General features: G+C 41.6%; 1 protein-coding gene across 1 annotated transcript; it reads left to right on the top strand.

Annotated features, from left to right (window-relative positions):
• On the top strand, window positions 1–15,246 carry LOC106592137 (uncharacterized). Its single transcript, XM_082967888.1, has 2 exons — window positions 1–628; window positions 11,861–15,246. Exons 1-2 carry the CDS (start codon window positions 238–240, stop codon window positions 12,985–12,987), a joined length of 1,518 nt encoding a protein of 505 aa, XP_082824014.1. The 5' UTR covers window positions 1–237; the 3' UTR covers window positions 12,988–15,246.
• The last annotated feature ends 3,733 nt before the right edge of the window (window positions 15,247–18,979 follow it).

Genomic DNA, 18,979 nt, shown 5'->3' with positions numbered 1-18,979 from the left:
GGAACGCTGCTTTCAACAGCAACAACAGTTCGTCAACCACCTCGGTGTCTTGCTACACAAAATAGTCGAAACAAGAAAGCTCTTTAGACGATTTAGTGTATATTAGCCACTGTGTTTTAAACCCACTTCTGTCGTCAAATTAGTTATCCGATTTATTTTGATATTTACGGTGTTGTTATTGGTCAGCTAGCGGGCTGGTTAAATTAGCATTAGCCTAGCTAGCTAACATCTCCGACCATGAGCTCACAAAGCTACTCTTCTCCTGCTAAAGAAGAGGTCTGCTGGACGGAGAAAGAAACTCTCGTGAAAGAGGAGGAGGAAGAGGAGGCTGTTACAATACAAAAACAAATAGAGGTTGTGGCTGTTACCGTGAAGGAAGAGGAAGACGCGTTCAGAGTGAAAGAGGAGGAGGATGTTACAGTAAAAGAAGAGGCGGCAGAGAGAGAGGAGGATGCAGTTTATGGAGTGAAAGAGGAGGAGGGGGAGATGACTGTCACATCGAAAAGGGAGGAGGAGGAAACTGGATATCTGGGCTCGGTTTCCCAAAGGCAACTTATGCCGTCCAATGGTTCTAACAATGAAGTTAGCCGTGAAACGGTTTTGAAAAACCGGGCCCTGATTAACACTAGTAAGTACTGTCTTAAAAACAGAGGCACAAACTCTGCAGTTGTTGAACTGAAATGTGGTGTTAAAGGGGAAATCTGCACTTACATCCATATTTTGACTTTAAATTATTTATATATAGCCATTGATTCTTGAAGAATATAACACATGCCTCATGAGCTTAGTTCTGTTGTACCCCATCAAAACCCCAAATAAGCTTTTTTTACTCCAATGTTTAGAAACAATGTAAATCAACACTGTATAGCCTCAACATGGTTTAAACTATAATGTTGATATCATGGATGGTCAGTCCTTGCATCCATAGGTCTGTAGATGAATTTGAGAGTAGTTACATTTCTCCAGCCCCATCCCTCATCTTATTACCAAAACAGTGGTGGAATTACAGCTTTGTTATTGTTTCAACTGCATATTGGTTGATTGATGTGTGGCTTTTTTTAAAGGGACAAACTAGGATTTAAACAGCAACAAAATGGCAGCCCAGAGACTTGGTTTGGTAAACAGCTGGGGGATGGGGGCTGGAGAAATGTAACCACTCTCAAATTCATAGAGAAAGCTATTGTAGCAACCATGTCAAGAAGTTAAGACATCTTGGCATAAGTTTTTTTAATGTTTTTTATTTTACCTTTATTTAACCAGAACAAGTTCTCATTTACAACTGTGACCTGGCCAAGATAAAGCAAAGCAGTGTGACAGACAACAACAGAGAGTTACACATGGAATAACATGGAATAAACAAGCCAATAACACAATAAACAAGTCAATGACACAGTAGAAAAAAATAAAGTCTATATACAGTGTGTGCAAAAGGCGTGAGGAGGTAGGCAATAAATAGGCCATAGTAGCGAAGAATTACAATTTAGCAGATTAACACTGGAGTGGTAAATGAGCAGATGATGATGTGCAAGTAGAGATACTGGTGTGCAAAAGAGCAGAAAAGTTAATAAAAACAGTATGGGGATGAGGTAGGTAGATTGGGTGGGCTATTTACAGATGGACTATGTACAGCTGCAACGATAGCTGATGTTTAAAGTTGGTGAGGGAAATATAAGTCTCCAGCTTCAGCGATTTTTGCAATTGGTTCCAGTCATTGGCAGCAACTGGAAGGAAAGGCAGCAAAATGAGGTGTTGGCTTTGGGGATGATCAGTGAGATATACCTGCTGGAATGTGTGCTACGGGTGGGTGTTATCGTGACCAGTGAGCTGAGATAAGGCGGAGCTTTACCTAGCATAGACTTATAGATGACCTGGAGCCAGTGGGTCTGTCGACAAATATGTAGCAAGTGCCAGCCGACTACAGCATACAGGTCGCAGTGGTGGGTGGTATAAAGTGATTTGGTAACAAAACGGACGGCACTGTGATAGACTGCATCCAGTTTGCTGAGTAGAGTATTGGAAGCTATTTTGTAGATGACTTCGCCGAAGTCGAAGATTGGTAGGATAGTCAGTTTTACTAGGGTAAGTTTGGCGTCGTGAGTGAAGGAGCGAAATAGAATGCCGATTCTAGATTTGATTTTGGATTGGAGATGTTTAATATGAGTCTGGAAGGAGAGTTTACAGTCTACCCAGACACCTAGGTATTTGTAGTTAGAGTTGTCCACATATTCTAGGTCAGAACCGTCCAGGGTGGTGATGCTAGTCGGGCGGGTGCGGGCAGCGACCGGTTGAAAAACATGCATTTGGCTTTACTAGCGTTTAAGAGCAGTTGGAGGCCACAGAAGGAGTGTTGTATGGCATTGAAGCTCGTTTGGAGATTAGTTAGCACAGTGTCCAAGGAAGGGCCAGAAGTATACAGAATGGTGTCGTCTGCGTAGAGGTGGATCAGGGAATCACACGCAGCAAAAGCGACATCATTGATATATACAGAGAAAGAGTCGGCCCGAGAATTGAACCCTGTGGTACCCCTATAGAGACTGCCAGAGCTCCGGACAACAGGCCCTCCGATTTGACACACTGAACTCTGTGTGCAAAGTAGTTGGTGACCCAGGTCGAGGCAGTCATTAGAGAAACCAAGGCTACTGAGTCTGTCGATAAGAATACGGTGATTGACAGAGTCGAAAGCCTTGGCCAGGTCTATGAAGACGGCTGCACAGTACTGTCATAAGCTTGATTGTCACTGGACCCAGGTTTGAGTTCTGCTCAGGGCTACCCCCTGAATTCACTACACTATGAAACAAGGACTGGCCATCCATGATGTCATTACGATAGTTTAACCAGATTGAGGCTATACAGTGCTTGTTTATGAACAGTGGCGTTATACAAGCTTATGTTTTGGTTTCTGATGGGCATAGAGCATACAGGTTGAAACATTTGAGGCATTTATAAGTTCTATTCTTCAAGAATCAATGTCTATAATGCCTGACCCCATTTAGTCGACTGGTCGATAGGCTGTTGGTCGACCAACATCTTTTTAGTCGAGCAAATTATATTTGTTTTTTTATGGCACAAGACACCTGTCTTGCGCTGTTTCAGTGGACTAATCCATTGCGGAGGCTGTGGGGGTGGCACAGTACAAGAAGGGGTGTGTACACTACATGATTTTGGCCTCGATTTAGCTGTCTGACAAGTTTTTGTGATCGGGACGAAGTCCCCATGTCGTTGCCTACTCGGGGTGTGTGGCCGTCACCGACACTCGTTTAATGTGAGCGTGTCAGAGACACAATCTGAAGGCTACTGATCACATCTTTGAGCAGTCCCAGACATCCCGATATTTTCAAGCATGTTTGATTTTATCTGCACATATTCTGCAATGCTTTTTTTAATGGTGAGATGTGCAATGACGGTGAGAACGGTGATCAGAAATAGCCAATGAGAGCTCACCAGAGAAGAAGCCATGGAGATGATGACGTTGTGTCGACTCCAGCAGGAGAGATGAATACTAGTATGTGTTTGTATTTGCCTTTAACCAAAGCCAGTGGGAAATCGTTACAGCTTTGATGTTCACAAGCAATGTTATTCAAAATGTTTGGTAGATATTTCAACTCTGTAGTGTAAGGGTGAATGTCTGACTGCTTTGAGCCACAGCTAGTTCTAGCTACGTTAACAATCTAATCACATCATCACATCATTGTTTTAGAGAGAACGTGGTGGTAAATCAAATCAAAGTTTATTTGTCATGTGCGCAAATACAACCGGTGTAGACCTTACAGTGAAATGCTTACTTACAGGCTCTAACCAACAGTGCAATTTTTAAGTAAAAAGAGAGGTAGAAATAACATTTTAAAAAACAGTAAAATGATAGTGAAAATAACAGTAGCGAGGCTATATACAGGTGCTACCGGTACAGACTCAATGTGGAGGCTGTATACAGGGGGTACCGGTACAGAGTCAATGTGCGGGGACACCGGTTAGTCGGGCTAATTGAGGTAATATGTACATGAATGTATAGTTAACCTGTTGGGGCTAGGGGGCAGTATTTTCACGGCTTGATAAAAAAACGTACCCGATTTTAATCTGGTTACTAATCCTACCCAGTAACTAGAATATGCATATACTTATTATATATGGATAGAAAACACCCTAAAGTTTCTAAAACTGTTTGAATGGTGTCTGTGAGTATAACAGAACTCATTTGGCAGGCAAAACCCTGAGACATTTTCTGACAGGAAGTGGATACCTGATGTGTTGAATGACCTTTAAGCCTATGCCATTGAAACACACAGGGGTTGATTAATGTTTTGGCACTTCCTATTGCTTCCACTAGATGTCACCAGCCTTTACAAAGTGTTTTGAGTCTTTTACTGTGAGATCTGACCGAACAAGAGCCATGGAACGGTGATGGCCGATTAGACTCTTGCGCGCGAGTTCATGTTGGGTACCCTCGTTCCAATACGTTATAAAAGAGAATGCATTCGTCCACCTTGAATATTATTCATGTTCTGGTTAAAAAAGGCACTAATGATTTATGCTATACAACGTTTGACATGTTTGAACGAACGTAAATATATTTTTTCCCCTCGTTCATGACGAGAAGTCCGGCTGGCTTAGATCATGTGCTAACAACACGGAGCTTTTTGGATATAAATGATGAGCTTTTTTGAACAAAACTACATTCGTTATGGACCTGGGATTCCTGGAAGTGACATCTGATGAAGAGAATCAAAGGTAATGGATTATTTACATAGTATTTTCGATTTTAGATCTCTGCAACATGGCCGTTTGTCTGTATAGCAAAGCATATTTTTCTGGGCGCAGTGCTCAGATTATTGCAAAGTGTGATTTTCCCAGTAAGGTTATTTTTAAATCTGGCAAGTTGATTGCGTTCAAGAGATGTAAATCTATAATTCTTTAAATGACAATATAATATTTTACCAATGTTTTCTAATTTTAATTATTTAATTTGTGGTGCTGACTTGACTGCCGGTTATTGGAGGGAAACGATTTCCTCAACATCAATGCCATAGTAAAACGCTGTTTTTGGATATAAATATGAACTTGATAGAACTAAAAATGCATGCATTGTCTAACATAATGTCCTAGGAGTGTCATCTGATGGAGATTGTAAAAGGTTAGTGCATCATTTTAGCTGGTTTTATGGTTTGGTGACGCCTGTCTTTGAATTGACAAAACATTACACACAGCTATTGTCAATGTACTCTCCTAACATAATCTAACTTTATGCTTTCGCCGTAAAACCTTTTTGAAATCGGACAACGTGGTTAGATTAAGGAGATGTTTATCTTTCAAAGGGTGTAAGATAGTTGTATGTTTGAAAAATGTGAATTTTGACATTTATTTGGTTTCAAATTTGTCGCTCTTGAAATGCACCTGCTGTTGATAGGGTGCACCACGGGTGGCACGCTAGCGTCCCACATAGCCCCAAGAAGTTAAAGTGACTATGCATAGACGATAAACAGAGAATAGCAGCAGCGTAAAAGAGGGGGAGTGGTGGGACTCAATGCAAATAGTCCAGTTAGCCATTTGATTACCTGTTCAGGAGTCTTATGGCTTGGGGGGTAAAATCTGTTGAGAAGTCTAGACTTGGAACTCCGGTACTGCTTGTCATGCGGTAGCAGAGAGAACAGTCTATGACTGGGATGGTTGCGGTCTTTGACCATTTTTAGGGCCTTCCTCTGACACCGCCTGGTGTAGAGGTCTTGGATGGCAGGCAGCTTAGCCCCAGTGATGTACTGGGCCGTACGCACTACCCTCTGTAGTGCCTTGCGGTCGGAGGCCGAGCAGTTGCCGTACCAGGCAGTGATGCAACCAGTCAGGATGTAGAAACTTTTGAGGATCTGAGGACCCATGCCAAATCTTTTCAGCCTCCTCAGGGGGAATAGGTTTTGTCGTGCCCTCTTCACGACTGTCTTAGTGTGCTTGGACCATTCTAGTTTGTTGATGATGTGGACACCAAGGAACTTGAAGCACTCAACCTGCTCCACTACAGCCCCGTCCATGAGAATGGTGGCGTCCTCGGTACTCCTTTTCCTGTAGTCCACAATCATCTCCTTTGTCTTGATTACGTTGAGGGTTAGGTTGTTATTCTGGCACCAACTTAATGATTGTGTTGGAGTCGTGCCTGGCCATGCAGTCGTGGGTGAATAGGGAGTACAGGAGAGGACTGAGCACGCATCCCTGAGGGGCTCCAGTGTTGAGGATCAACATGGCAGATGTGTTGCTACCTATCCTCACCACCTGGGGGCGGCCCGTCAGGAAGTCCAGGATCCAGTTGCAGAGGGAGGTGTTTAGTCCCAGGTTCCTTAGCTTCGTGATGAGCTTTGAGGGTACTATGGTGTTGAACGCTGAGCTGTAGTCAATGAATAGCATTCTCACATAGGTGTTCCTTTTGTCCAGGTGGCAAAGGGCAGTGTGGAGTGCAATAGCGATTGCATCATCTGTGGATCTGTTTGGGCGGTATGCAAATTGGAGTGGGTCTAGGGTTTCTGGGGTAATGGTGTTGATGTGAGCCATTACCAGCCTTTCAAAGCACTTCATGGCTACGGACGTGAGTTCTACGGATCTGTAGTAATTTAGGCAGGTTGCCTTTGTGTTCTTGGGCACAGGGACTATGGTGGTCTGCTTGAAGCATGTTGGTATTACAGACTCAATCAGGGACATGTTGAAAATGTCAGTGAAGACACCTGCCAGTTGGTCAGCACATGCCCGGAGCACACGTCCTGGTAATCCATCTGGCCCCGCAGCCTTGTGAATGTTGACCTGTTTAAAGGTCTTACTCACGTCGGCTACGGAGAGCGTGATCACACAGTCGTCCGGAACAGCTGATGCTCTCATGCAGTGTTGCTTGCCTCGAAGCGAGCATAGAAGTGACTTAGCTCGTCTGGTAGGCTCGTGTCACTGGGCAGCATGCGGCTGTGCTTCCCTTTGTAGTCTGTAATAGTTTACAAGCCCTGCCACATCCGACGAGCATCGGAGCCGGTGTAGTATGATTCAATCTTAGCCCTGTATTGACGCTTTGCCTGTTTGATGGTTCGTCGCAGGGCATAGCGGGATTTCTTGTAAGTCCCGCACCTGAAAGTGGCAGCTCTACCCTTTAGCTCAGTGCGAATGTTGCCTGTAATCCATGGCTTCTGGTTGGGGTATGTACGGACAGTCACTGTGGGGACGACGTCCTCAATGCACTTATTGATAAAGCCTGTGACGGAAGAATCCTGGAACATGTTCCAGTCTGTGATAGCAAAACAGTCCTGTAGTTTAGCATCTGCTTCATCTGACCATTTTTTTATAGACTGAGTCACTGGTGCTTCCTGCTTGAATTTTTGCTTGTAAGCTGGAATCAGGAGGATAGAGTTGTGGTTGGATTTACCAAATGGAGGGCGAGGGAGAGCTTTGTTCGCGTCTCTGTGTGTGGAGTACAGGTGATCTAGAATTTGTTACCCTCTGGTTGCACATGTAACATGTTGATAGAGATTTGGTAGAACTGATTTAAATTTCCCTGCATTAAAGTCTCCGGCCACTAGGAGTGCCGCCTCTGGGTGAGTGGTTTCCTGTTTGCTTATTTCCTTATACAGCTGACTCAGTGTGGTCTTACTGCCAGCGTCTGTCTGTGGTGGTAAATAAAGAGCCACAATTTTTTTTAATAACTCTCTCGGCAAATAGTGTGGTCTACAACTTATCATGAGATTCTCTACTTCAGGCAAGCAAAATCTCGAGACTTCGTTATATTTCGTGCACCAGCAGTTGTTTACAAATATACACAGACCGCCCCCCTGTTCTGTCTAGCCGGTGCAGCGTATTTCCCGCTAGCTGAATGTTTTCCATGTCGTCATCCAGCTACGATTTGGTGAAACATAGGATATTACAGTTTTTGATGTCCCGTTGGTAGGATATTCGTGATCGTAGTCTAATTTATTGTCCAATGTTTGCAAGTAATGTTGATGGGTAAGGGCAGATTTCTTGCCGTCGGCTGGTCCTTCCTATATACCTGCGTCTCTTTCTCTTGCCAATGACGGGGATGTTGGCCTTGTCGGGTGTCTGAAGTACATCCTGTGCTTCCTGCTCGTTGAAGAAAAACCTTTGTCAAATCTGAGGTGAGTGATCGCTGTCCTGATATCCAGAAGCTCTTTTTTTGCCCTACAATACGGTGGCAGAAACATGATGTACAAAATAAGTTACAATTGACGCAGAAAAACACACATAATAGCACAGTTGGTTGGGCGCCCGTAAAACAGCTGCCATTTCTTCTGGCGCCATCTTGATCCAAGTGAATAATCTTGTAGTATGTGACAGATGGTCAGTGTGCTCACCACCACTACATTGGTAAGACTAGACCAAGTGAATAATCTTGTAGAATGTGACAGATGGTCAGTTTGCTCACCACCACTACGTTGGTAAGACTTAACTAGAGTAAAGACGGCCAGAAGGCCATCGCCGACGGTCGTTTAATGTGAGCTGGTCAGAGACACAATCGCTGTCTCCCCCCAATTAGTGCGCATTCATTGTTTCCTAATTTCAATGTGTGAATTGTTTGCCCTTTGATTGTTAGATGTCTCACTGTTTGACAAACATCGCTGTAGCTCTTTCACCACGGCTTAAACAGATAGATTTTTATGGGGGGGTTGTATTATGCTAATTATATTTCAGTGGGGGTGCAGACATCAACTCTAGAGGGTTAACCTGTCTCCCCCCTTCATCTACACTGATTGGACTGGATTTAACAAGTTACATCAATAAGGATCATATCTTTCACCTGGTCAGTCTGTCATGGAAAGAGCAGGTGTTAATAATGTTTTGTACACTCGGTGTATATAGTCTTTTATTCCTGTAAGTTCACGTGGAACTGCATGAAATGTGTTTTTACTTTAGTTTCCAGTCATTTAGAAATGTGTTTTTGTTTCCAGTCATTTACAAATGTGATCCCAATGTCCCACATTGTCCTCTTTATTAATAGAAAGACTCATATACAGTATAGTATTAGTTTAAAACTAAAATGGACCAATCCTGGATCGCCCCCTGTATTATCAGCCACTGAAATAGGACAGACTTTGTCCCCTCTCTGTTTGTCTACTCAACCCAGAGTGAAACCAAAACACCCCATGCAGCCCATGGCAACCTGATGACTCAGAGTCATGTCATAAACATGTACAACGGCCACCGTGAGGAAAAACAACTGATATTCACCATCTGGGACCATTCAACAGTCTAGATTTACCAGGTTATTACTAAATAAACTGTTCACCATCTGGGACCATTCAACAGTCTAGATTTACCAGGTTATTACTAAATAAACTGTTCACCATCTGGGACCATTCAACAGTCTAGATTTACCAGGTTATTACTTGTAAATAAACTGCTGCAAAGTGTAGCTACATCAATACCAGTGTACCGTTATAGCTTGCCATTGTTTACAGATGTCTCGTTGCGTGATGAAGCAACGTTAAGACAGCTAGCTGAGCTGGCCAGTTGCATTCTGCTGTGAAAGCATCCCCTTGACTGGACACAACCCAGCGAACATATATTTTGGAGAAGATCGGGACTTTTTCGATGAAAAGGCCGTGAACATTACATGTCCTGGTCCAAAGGGCAGGACAGAAATATGCTCTCAGGCTAGATGAATTTGTTCATTTAATGACCTGAACCAGAGTTACTCAAAGGATCTGATGATATAGGCCTCAGTCTAGATATTGGTTTGACCTTCATGTGTTTTAGGTTTTTCCTAATTGTAATCTACTACCTTTTAGTACTTGAAGTTAATAGGGTATTTTATGGTTGAAATCTTTATTTTTTTAAGCCTCACTGCTTTATCACATGGCCACATTCTCATGTTCCAATGTGAATTCTTTAAGAGATGGGCGGGTCTAAGGCTCTAGAGGGTGTGAAAGATGCTAAATGTCTATTGTTGTAGATATACAACAATAGACAATGTAATACTGTTAATGGTTTGCCTAATGGGGGAACCTGGTGAAATAATGTTCAGAGAATCCATTTAGACAATTTGGTGAAAGTATTCCTTTTCTAAATAATATGTTTCCCAAGGATTAATGTTTTGTGAACAAAGAGCAGCACTGTAGCTGTACAACAATAGACAAAAAGTAATATGGCACACTGCTTCGGGTTTCAGCAACTTCAATAATTTATTTATAGCCTAGACTCATCCATTATCCTGTTAGGGCTAGGGGGCAGTATTGACACGGCTGGATAAAAAACATACCCGATTTAATCTGGTTACCACTCCTACCCAGTAACTAGAATATGCATATACTTATTACATATGGATAGAAAACACCCAACATTTTCTAAAACTGTTTGAATGGTGTCTGTGAGTATAACAGAACTCAAATGGCAGGTCAAAACCTGAGAGATTCCTTTACAGGAAGTGGCCTGTCTGACCATTTCTTGAACTTCTTTTCCATCTCTATCATTTACTAAGGATCTCTGCTCTAACGTGACACTTCCCACGTCGTCCATAGGCGCTCAGAGCCCGGGAAAAAACAGAATGTCGTCATTCCAGCCCCAGGCTGAAACACATTATCGCCTTTCTCAAGTGGCCGATCAAGGGACACTGGGCTTATGCGCATGACCCCGACCGCCCCCGCCTTTGGGATTTTTTCCTCTGTTTGCCGAAAAGGAGATTCCCTGTCGGAATATTATCGCTTTTCTACGAGAAAAATGTCGTAAAAATTGATTTTAAACAGCGGTTGACATGCTTCGAAGTACGGTAATGGAATATTTAGAATTTTATTGTCACGAATTGCGCCATGCGCGCGACACTTCTTTACTATTTCGGATAGTGTCTGGAACGCACGAACAAAACGCCGCTATTCGGATATAACGATGGATTATTTTGGACCAAACCAACATTTGTTATTGAAGTAGCAGTCCTGGGTGTGCATTCTGACGAAGACAACAAAAGGTAATCAAACTTTTATAATAGTAAATATGATTATGGTGAGTGCTAAACTTGCCGGGTGTCTAAATAGCGAGCCCGTGATGCCTGGGCTATGTACTTAGAATATTGCAAAATGTGCTTTCACCAAAAAGCTATTTTAAAATCGGACATATCGAGTGCATAGAGGAGGTCTGTATCTATAATTCTTAAAATAATTGTTATGCTTTTTGTGAACGTTTATCGTGAGTAATTTAGTAAAATGTTAGCGAATTCCCCGGAAGTTTGCGGGGGGTATGCTAGTTCTGAACGTCACATGCTAATGTAAAAAGCTGGTTTTTTATATAAATATGAACTTGATTGAACAAAACATGCATGTATTGTATAACATAATGTCCTAGGGTTGTCATCTGATGAAGATCATCAAAGGTGAGTGCTGCATTTAGCTGTCTTCTGGGTTTTGGTGACATTATATGCTGGCTTGAAAAATGGGTGTCTGATTATTTCTGGCTTGGTACTCTGCTGACATAATCTAATGTTTTGCTTTCGTTGTAAAGCCTTTTTGAAATCGGACAGTGTGGTTAGATTAACGAGAGTCTTGTCTTTAAATGGCTGTAAAATAGTCATATGTTTGAGAAATTGAAGTAATAGGATTTTTAAGGTTTTGAAAATCGCGCCACAGGCTGCAAGTGGCTGTTACGTAGGTGGGACGCAAGCGTCCCACCTAGCCCATAGAGGTTAAACTACTGTGAAAACAATAAGACAAAATATGTATATTGTTGCTCACTTGACTGTCTTTTTAAGATAATTGTCAAATAAGTTTGTAAAAGCATTTAAACATTCATTAAGGACGTAAATTGTTGTACAACATCATGGGGATCACCTTTTAGCTAAAAGAAAGTTGATTTCTGCTGTTGTGGGCCTTTAACCTTCTGTCTGACTTTGTTGTTCACACAGGAGAGAGACAGGACTATCGTGGATCCTCTGGGGAGCCTCAACAACATCATGACGCTAACGAGGCAGAGAAGAGTCTCTCCACATCAGAACATCTCAAACACCAGCAGAGACCCTCAGGGAAGAAACCTCACCACTTCTCTGACTTTAGAAAGAGTTACTCAAGATCATATTCACTAAAAGTACACCAAAGAATTCACAAAGGAGAGAGAACATATCGCTGTAGTCAATGTGGAAAGAGATTTGCTCACTTAAAAACACTAATATTACACCTGAGAATACACACAGGGGAGAAATGTCACAGCTGCTCTGATTGTGGGAAGAGATGCACCTCTTTAGTCACCCTTAAAATACATCAAAGAATCCATACAGGAGAGAAACCTTATAGCTGCTCTGACTGTGGGAAGAGGTTTTTTTGGTCAGGACATTTAAAATCACACCAGAGAATACACACGGGAGAGAAACCTTATAACTGTGACCAATGCGGGAAGAGTTTTACTCAGTCAAACAACCTGATATCACACCAGAGAACACACACAGGTGAGAAGCCTTACCACTGCTCTGAATGCGGTAAGAGTTTCTCAAGAACAGATACACTAAAAGTACACCAGAGAATCCATACAGGAGAGAAACCTTATAGCTGCTCTGACTGTGGGAAGAGGTTTTTTTGGTCAGGACATTTAAAATCACACCAGAGAAGACACACTGGAGAGAAGCCTTACAGCTGTGATCAATGTGGGAAGAGTTTTACTCAGTCAAGCAACCTGATATCACACCGGAGAACACACACAAGAGAGAAATATCACAGCTGCTCTGATTGTGGAAAGAGATGCACCTCTTTAGTAACCCTTAGAATACACCAGAGAATCCACACAGGAGTGAAATGTTATAGCTGTGATCAATGTGGAAAGAGTTTTACTCAGTCAAACAACCTGATATCACACCAGAGAACACATACAGGAGAGAAGCCTTACCACTGCTCTGACTGCGGGAAGAGTTTCTCCAGATCAGATTCTCTAAAAAGACACCGGAGAACACACACAGGTGAGAAATCTCATAGCTGTGAACAATGTGACAAGAGATACTCTGATAAAAGATCTCTGATTAAACATCAGAAAATTCATACATGAAGGAGTTGTTCTATGATATCAATTAAATAATAATGAGTATTTTGACGATGTTCTATTGATTTCAGGGTAATATGGATATTAGCCTCATCAGGGGAAAAATCCAGGTTCTGAATTGAAAGAGTACTATTTAACAACAAAAAAGTGTTGCGTTACACTTACCGCATTGTTGACCCACGTGAATTAAAATGCAACATTTCAAAATGTAGTTAGCTGTTTGCTACTAATTGTTGTCTCACCGGTGATGTACACATTTTTCCCAGATTCCGTGTGGTTTTTGATCTGTTAGTTTTAACAGGACGTGCAACTTCATCTCCCCCCCCTCTCGCGCAATTTATTTCCAAGTGATATCGATATGAGTGATGACAAATAAGTGTTGCTTTTCTCTTAGTTTTGGGGACCCATACATTTAAATGCATCACTCCAAAATGTAGATGACAGTCTTCTGCAAATTGTTGTTATTACACTACTGAAGAAACATGACTCAAATCACCTCATATTTCAAACATCCAGTCTGACAAAATATACATGTTTTATTATTCCATGGCTCCACCATTAAGTTCATTATTGCTAATACCTATTAACAAAGGGGTGTACATTTGGCTTTGATATTGAATATTTCATAACATTTTCAATTCATGTAACATTTGCAACCAAATGACAATTTTTATACATGTTTATAAAACAATGTAAAACAAGCTTATATTTTGGGTTGGATATTACATCCTAGTCTTACTATTTTAGTCAATGGCATTTCCTTAGAATGCTCATTAGTCTTTCAGTTATTATTGTTATTCTTTAGTTTTTTTTATCCTTATGATTGTTGTGTAGGAAATATTCGTTTTTATTTTCATTGTTTTCCATTAGTTTTTTCCTGTGAAGCCATGTCTGAAATGTGCTGTATAAATGAAGCTTGATTTGATTTGAACATATTGCAAAACAAAATAACCCAATGACCGACCAATTTTTTGGTACAATTATATTGTTTTCTAACAATGTAATAAAACAAGCTTATATTTTTGGTTGGATATTCCGTCCTATTCTTACTATTTTAATCAATGGCATTTCCTTCGAATGCTTATTAGTCTTTCAGCTTTTATTGTTATTCTTTAGTTTGTTATCCATATGATTGTTGTGTAGTAAATATTTCAGAATTTATTTTTAATTAAAAAAAAAATTCCTGTGAAGCACGTTGCTTTGCATCCATGTCTGACGTGTGCTATATAAATAAAGCTTGATTTGATTTGAACATATTGTAAAACAAATTAACACAATGACCGACCAATCAACAGACTCTTGCAAAACAAAAGAACAAATATGTGTAAAAGCAACACATATCTTGGTCCATCTTAGTACGATAAACTATAAATTCAGTATAGGGCGGCAGGTAGCCTAGTGGTTAGAGCGTTGGGCCAGTAACCGAACAGGTTCTGGATCGAATCCCAGAGCTGACAAGGTAAAAATCTGTTCCTTGGTAGGCCGTCATTGTAAATAAGAATTTGTTCTCAACTGACTTGCCTATTTAAATAAAGGTTAAAGAAAAAAAGAGTTTCCATTGTGTAAAAATAGTGCATGGTATGTAAGTTTATCACTTTTCAACCAATCCACTACATTTTTGTTGAAAATGTTGAAATTGTAGTGTAATATGTAGGTTGGTGGAAAGGATCCAACCATTATGTAGGTTGGTGGAAATGATCCAACCATTATGTAGGTTGGTGGAAATGATCCAATCATTATGTAGGTTGGTGGAAATGATCCAACCATTATGTAGGTTTGTGGAAATGATCCAACCATTATGTAGGTTGGTGGAAATGATCCAACCATTATGTAGGTTGGTGGAAATGATCCAATCATTATGTAGGTTGGTGGAAATGATCCAACCATTATGTAGGTTGGTGGAAATGATCCAACCATTATGTAGGTTGGTGGAAATGATCCATCCATTATGTAGGTCGGTGGAAATGATCCATCCATTATGTAGGTCGGTGGAAATGATCCAAACATTATGTAGATTGGTGGAAATCCCCATCGACTGGATGAGTCACCATTTAGTTTGGAAATGATCCAACCATTATGTAGGTTAGTGGAAATGATCCAACCATTATGTAGGTTGGTGGAAATGATCCAACCATTATGTAGGTTAGTGGAAATGATCCAACCATTATGTAGGTTGGTGGAAATCCCCATCGACTGAGGATGAGGTGTCTCCATTTTGTAGATGTGTAATAATGATGTTGAATAATAATAAACTACATTCATCAATCTGACTCCATTATTGTGTGAATGCTATATATCAGGGCAGTGATTAATCAGGAATTCTTGATTCATAATTCAAAATGAGTAATACATTCAAATTAAAATCATAACATTATTAATATTCACCATCAATAACAATATATATTTTATATTAAAATGTAATTTAAATCTTAATGAGGAATTCTTCTTCAACGAGTCGGATGGGAAGGATTTACTTCGGACGCCTGACAAGGCCCTCATCCCCGTCACTCGCAGGAGGAAAAGACAGAGATATTGTGCACGACTGTCTGGGTGCCTTGTAAGGATCCGTCGCAGAGAGGGTAATCTACCTTTACCATCGGTCCTATTAGCCAACGTACAATCAATCGATAATAAAATAGAGGAACTACGAGCACATATATTCTACCAACGGGATATTAAAAACTGTAATATCTTATGTTTCATAGAGTTGTGGCTGAACGACGACATGATTAACATACAGCTGGCGGGTTTTAAGCTTTTTCGGCAGGTAGCAGCCTCTGGTAAGACAAGGGGCGAAGGGCTATGTATATTTGTAAACAACAGCTGGTGCACGAAATCGAAGGAAGTCTAGAGGTTTTGCTCGCTTGAGGTAGAGTATCTCATGATAAGCTGTAGACCACACTATCTACCAAGAGAGTTTACATCTATATTTTTTGTAGCTGTCTATATACCACCACAGACCGATGCTGGCATTAAGACCGCACTTAATGAGCTGTATACGGCTATAAGCAAATAGGAAAACGCTTATCCAGAGGTGGCGCTCCTAGTCGCTGGGAACTTTAATGCAGGAAAACTCAAATCCATTCTACCTAATTTCTATCAGCATGTTAAATGTGCAACAAGAGAAAAAACTCTAGCTCACCTTTACTCCAAACACAGAGACGCGTACAAAGCTCTCCCTCGCCCTCCATTTGGCAAATCTGACCATAATTCTATCCTCCTGATTCCTGCTTACAAGCAAAAACTAAAGCAGGAAGCACCAGTGACTCGGTCAATAAGAAAGTGGTCAGATGAAGCAGATGCTAAGGACTGTTTTGCTAGCACAGACTGGAATATGCTCCGGGATTCTTCCGATGGCATTGAGGAGTACACCACATCAGTCACTGGCTTCATCAATAAGTGCATCGACGACGTCCCCCCCACAGTGACCGTACGTACATACCCCAACCAGAAGCCATGGATTACAGGCAACATCCGCGCTGAGTTAAAGGGTAGAGTTACCGCTTTCAAGGAGCGGGACTCTAACCCGGAAGCTTATATGGAATCCCGCTATACTGATGGGGTCACCTTGGGGTCATGATAGGGGCTGCACCAAATGATTGATGTATTATAATAATTGATTATGCTTATGTTGAATTACTAGAAGGTGAAGGGCTATAAGACCCTCCCCCACTACATTTATTGGGTCCTGGACCACAGATTAACAATATATATATTTATATATATATTATATATATATATATATGCATTATAAGGTTTAAATACTGTTCCACGGTTCTTTTCTAGTCTCTGCCTCATATGAAATGGTCTGAGAGATGTGTGAGATATTGCAGTCAAAACAGGGCGTCTGTGAGAAAGCGCCTCAAGGCTAAAAGAGATTCAAAGACACAGAACCCTGCAGGGGAGTGAAAGAGATAAGAGACAAGTCAGACATACCACTGTAAGCCACACGGGAATGGAACATTACTGCTGAGCCCTTAGAAAACACTGGACTATTGTTCTCTCCTGCAAGTTTGTATAACTGTATATGCATGGGCTTGGTCTCATGAGTAGAAGGTGTTGACGTAGGCAGTTACATCACTAGGGGTTGACTGCAAGCATATTAAAACAACTTGGACCTTTTTTATTTTGCAGAACTTACTCTGAAACATACGTGCTGTGTTTCCGTTGTCAACTTCTGTCTGCAATTGCATTAATAAAGGTTTGATTGATTTACTTAAAGAAGATATTGTCTGATTGCTGATTTCACCAATAAGCCAATGATTGACAAGGAACAAGGAACCTACCCCAACAATACCCTCCGACAAACCATCAAACAGGCAAAGTGAAAAATAAGCCACTAGTTTTTTTGGAGCGATAATTAAGATGACTTTCAAGTAGGAAGACATGCATAACAGCAACAGATACCATTAATAAGAAGGGGCTAGAAGCGTCTACTTAAATTTTAAAAAAGGGGAAAAAAGAAGCGTCTTATATGGTGAGCTACCGAGTGGCTAGGACAGGCAAGCCCCGTACTATTGTGGAGGACTTAATTCTTCCTGCTACCGCGGATATGGCTGGGACAATGCTCAGGGAAAAGACCAAAAAAACTATACAGACAATGCCTTCATCAAACAACACTGTTTCACGACTTATCAGTCACATGGCAGGGGATGTTTTGAAACAATTACTGGTTTGCATACAAGCCAGTGAATTCTATGCATTACAGCTGAATGAGTCAACAGATATGGCGGGCCTGGCACAGTTCCTGGTATATGTCCATTACGTTTATGGGGGGTCAATTCAGGAAGACATCCTCTTCTGCAAACCACTGGAAACCAGGACAAAAGGAGAGGATATTTTTAAAGTACTGGACAGCTTTGTGACATCAAATGGACTTTGGTGGTCAAGATGTGTTGGTATCTGTACTGATGGCGCAAAAGCCATGACAGGGAGACACAGTGGAGTGGTAACACGTGTGCAAGCAGTTGCTCCCCATGCCTCTTGGGTACACTGCAGCATCCACCGAGAGGCTGTTGCTGCCAAGGGAATGCCTGACAGCTTGAAATATGTTTTGGACACTACAGTTGTGGCCAAAAGTTTTGAGAATGACACAAATATTAATTTTCACAAAGTCTGCTGCATCAGTTTGTATGATAGCAATTTGCATATACTCCAGAATGTTATGAAGAGTGATCAGATGAAGTCCCTCTTTGCCATGGAAATGAACTGAATACCCCAAAAAAACTTTCCACTGCATTTCAGCCCTGCCACAAAAGGACCAGCTGACATCATGTCAGTGATTCTCTCGTTAACACAGGTGTGTGTTGATGAGGACAAGGCTGGAGATCACTCTGTCATGCTGATTGAGTTCGAATAACAGACTGGAAGCTTCAAAAGGAGGGTGGTGCTTGGAATCATTGTTCTTCCTCTGTCAACCATGGTTACCTGCAAGGAAACACATGCCGTAATCATTGCTTTGCACAAAAAAGGGCTTCACAGGTAAGGATATTGCTGCCAGTAAGATTGCACCTAAATCAACCATTTATCGGATCATCAAGAACTTCAAGGAGAGCGGTTCAATTGTTGTGAAGAAGGCTTCAGGGCGCCCAAGAAAGTCCAGCAAGCGCCAGGACCGTCTCCTAAAGTTGATTCAGCTGCGGGATCAGAGCACCACCAGTACAGAGCTTGCTCAGGAATGGCAGCAGGCAGGTGTGAGTGCATCTACACGCACAGTGAGGCAAAGACTTTTGGAGGATGGCCTGGTGTCAAGAAGGGCAGCAAAGAAGCCACTTCTCTCCAGGAAAAACATCAGGGACAGACTGATATCCTGCAAAAAGTACAGGGATTGGACTGCTGAGGACTGGGGTAAAGTCATTTTCTCTGATGAATCCCCTTTTCCGATTGTTTGGGGCATCTAGAAAAAAGCTTGTCCGGAGAAGACAAGGTGAGTGCTACCATCAGTCCTGTGTCATGCCAACAGTAAAGCATCCTGAGACCATTCATATGTGGGGTTGCT

Source organism: Salmo salar, chromosome 02 (assembly GCF_965601325.2).
Source record: "Salmo salar chromosome 02, fSalSal1, whole genome shotgun sequence".
NCBI classification, from domain to species: Eukaryota; Metazoa; Chordata; class Actinopteri; order Salmoniformes; family Salmonidae; genus Salmo; species Salmo salar.
The sequence above is the reverse complement of the archived record's forward strand: the minus strand, read 5'-3'. Positions and strand labels throughout refer to the sequence as shown.